A 2,267-nucleotide genomic window follows, 5' to 3' on the forward strand; every position below is an offset into this window, starting at 1 on the left:
AGTCCCTTGATCATAGCATTGAGCACCAATGGCGACCAAACGCGCTGTAGGATATTGGGATCGGTTGCGTAGACCCACAGGTTCCTAGGCAACGATACAAGAAATCAAACTCATTTTCAAAATATACTACGTTGGAACGAGCCGGTCGGAGCTTCCGATTCAAAGGGCAGTTGAAAGCTAGGATACAAATAGCGAGGCTTGTCTTAAGGGCAATCACCCTTACCCCCACCAAGTAAATGAAAAAAAAAGTATGTTACAGAAGCTGGTGGAACCCAGTATTGCTGAGCCATCTGTCTTGGACGCGTATTATTAGCGGTGGAATTAGACTCGGCCTAATCACGCAAAATTTGGTCATGCGGTGGTTGAGTGACGAAGGCACATTCACTAGCTTTAATTTGTGTACAACGGCTAAAATATTTCTTGATAAAATTGTATTACCCACTACCAGCATGTTCTCAACACCTGCCCAACTGTCTGGTCTCAGTCTGTTCTACACTGGGTAGGAAGGTTTACCTTTAAAAAAAAAGCCCAGCTTGAATTAGACCCCAGGATTAAGGCAACCAGTAAGAACAAGTGCTGCACAGTGCACATTTCATGTTCACAACCAAACCATGACCGAAATCGTAAAATCAATTATAAGATGAAAACATAGGGCAAGTTACAAGATAGCACCTGCTCTACAGGTATGTCTAGCTACGCCTCTTTCTCATTCATCGCCTCACGCGTCCTCCTTTCAGGAGTTTGGACGAGCCTTTCAGACGTTGTTGTCCTTGAAAGTCTTCCAATACAAATCGAAATATTGCTTCAGGTGGGTAGCTTCCTCGTTAAATAGCTTCTTGAACGTGGAGTGCTTTGCTAGATTTTGAGGAGTGATTCCCTGCTTCTCCATCCCTTGCAACAGGGGCAATACATCGTCCCAAAGTTTGGTGAGGACTTCTTCCGATTCCTCTACGGTTTTGCCCTTGATCATCTGCGCTGCCTTGACGTCCATCTCGTCAACCTTGCTTAAAAAGGCCTTAAGTTTGGCCATATTCTCCGACAGCCAGGTCCCAATGTTTGCTCTCTCTTCTCTGTCTGCACGTCGATCGAGCTGGCTATCATGCTTTCTCAAACGTCGGTGGACATTGATATTGGCCTGAGCGGCAACAGACGAGTGTTCAAGCTTGATGGAAGCGGTCTTAGAGAGGTCGGTCGTCGACGCACCACTGACGCTAGCGAGAGCAGCGACTGTAATGGCCAGCAGGATGGTACTCAGCCGCATAATAGGTCGTAAACAGCGAAGATATGAGGCTCGATGCGCAAATTGGAGAATGAACCTGAACAAGACGAATTACTGGCCAAACTGAGCTCTCACATCTCGCGTCGAGTGATGTCGAAGGTCCATGTAAAATACAACGCATCACTATGTGTGCTTCTTTGCAAGCGGGCGAACCGAACGTCCGGTCCAGTTGTGCTGCACTCGTAAAAAACAGTACTCGATGATTATGTTTTTCGTACACTCGTAGTACGAAAAAGATAATCATCGAGTACTGTTTGTTTTCGCTGTCCTGGCTTAATCTTTGAGGGGGAGCAGAAATCTGAGTATACTGTACTCAAAATTTCATAGAAAGGGCTTCGTGACTATATTGGTAACTAAAGTAATGTGTCATAGGGATTTCAAAGTAATGAAAATTGAGGATGGGTTCTTGCCATAAATGAGCCAAAAAAATTTTTTTTTCCAGAAATGGGCCTCGGGAGACCCAGTGATAGACTGATTTTTTGCACGGGCTTACTTTTTGAGCTGTAGTACGTTATATTTGCCCAAAACACTGGAGAGCTGGGAAGCCCATACTTCAAGTGCTATTCAGAGAGAGCCTGCGACGATCGGAAGCACCTTGCATGCCTTTCGATTGGACAAAAGGCAACGATTTCTGTCATAAATGAAGTATGGATAAAATCTAACTGATGTTTTAGAAATTACTAGTTATCTGTGCTACGTATTTCAAAAAATGGAAATTCCAACTTGGAACTGTTAGTATTTTAGTATGTTTATACTACAATACTAAACATTCATTGAGTTCTCATACATGTAACTAAAGGAAAAGGAAGAAACATTTTCATTTTATCACTTGAATGGTACGCAAAGACTACCGCGGTCTAGTTAAGGTTAAAGCAAAAGTGGCGAAGGAATGGGCAGTAGAGGTGTTGTACGTGTTCCGCCAATGAGTTCTGAAATGGAGTAGCTGCCATGGCCCATGCGTGGGATGAAGGTCACTTTGTTGGGGAGC

General features: G+C 44.1%; 1 protein-coding gene across 1 annotated transcript; it reads right to left on the minus strand.

Annotated features, from left to right (window-relative positions):
- Positions 1 to 754: 754 nt before the first annotated feature.
- On the minus strand, positions 755 to 1,261 carry PPTG_07214 (hypothetical protein; the record flags this gene model as incomplete). Its single annotated transcript, XM_008901377.1, has 1 exon — positions 755 to 1,261. One exon carries the CDS (start codon positions 1,259 to 1,261, stop codon positions 755 to 757), a length of 507 nt encoding a protein of 168 aa, XP_008899625.1.
- Between the last annotated feature and the right edge of the window lie 1,006 nt (positions 1,262 to 2,267).

Source organism: Phytophthora parasitica (genome assembly GCF_000247585.1).
Source record: "Phytophthora parasitica INRA-310 unplaced genomic scaffold supercont2.11, whole genome shotgun sequence".
Taxonomy (NCBI): Eukaryota; Oomycota; class Peronosporomycetes; order Peronosporales; family Peronosporaceae; genus Phytophthora; species Phytophthora nicotianae.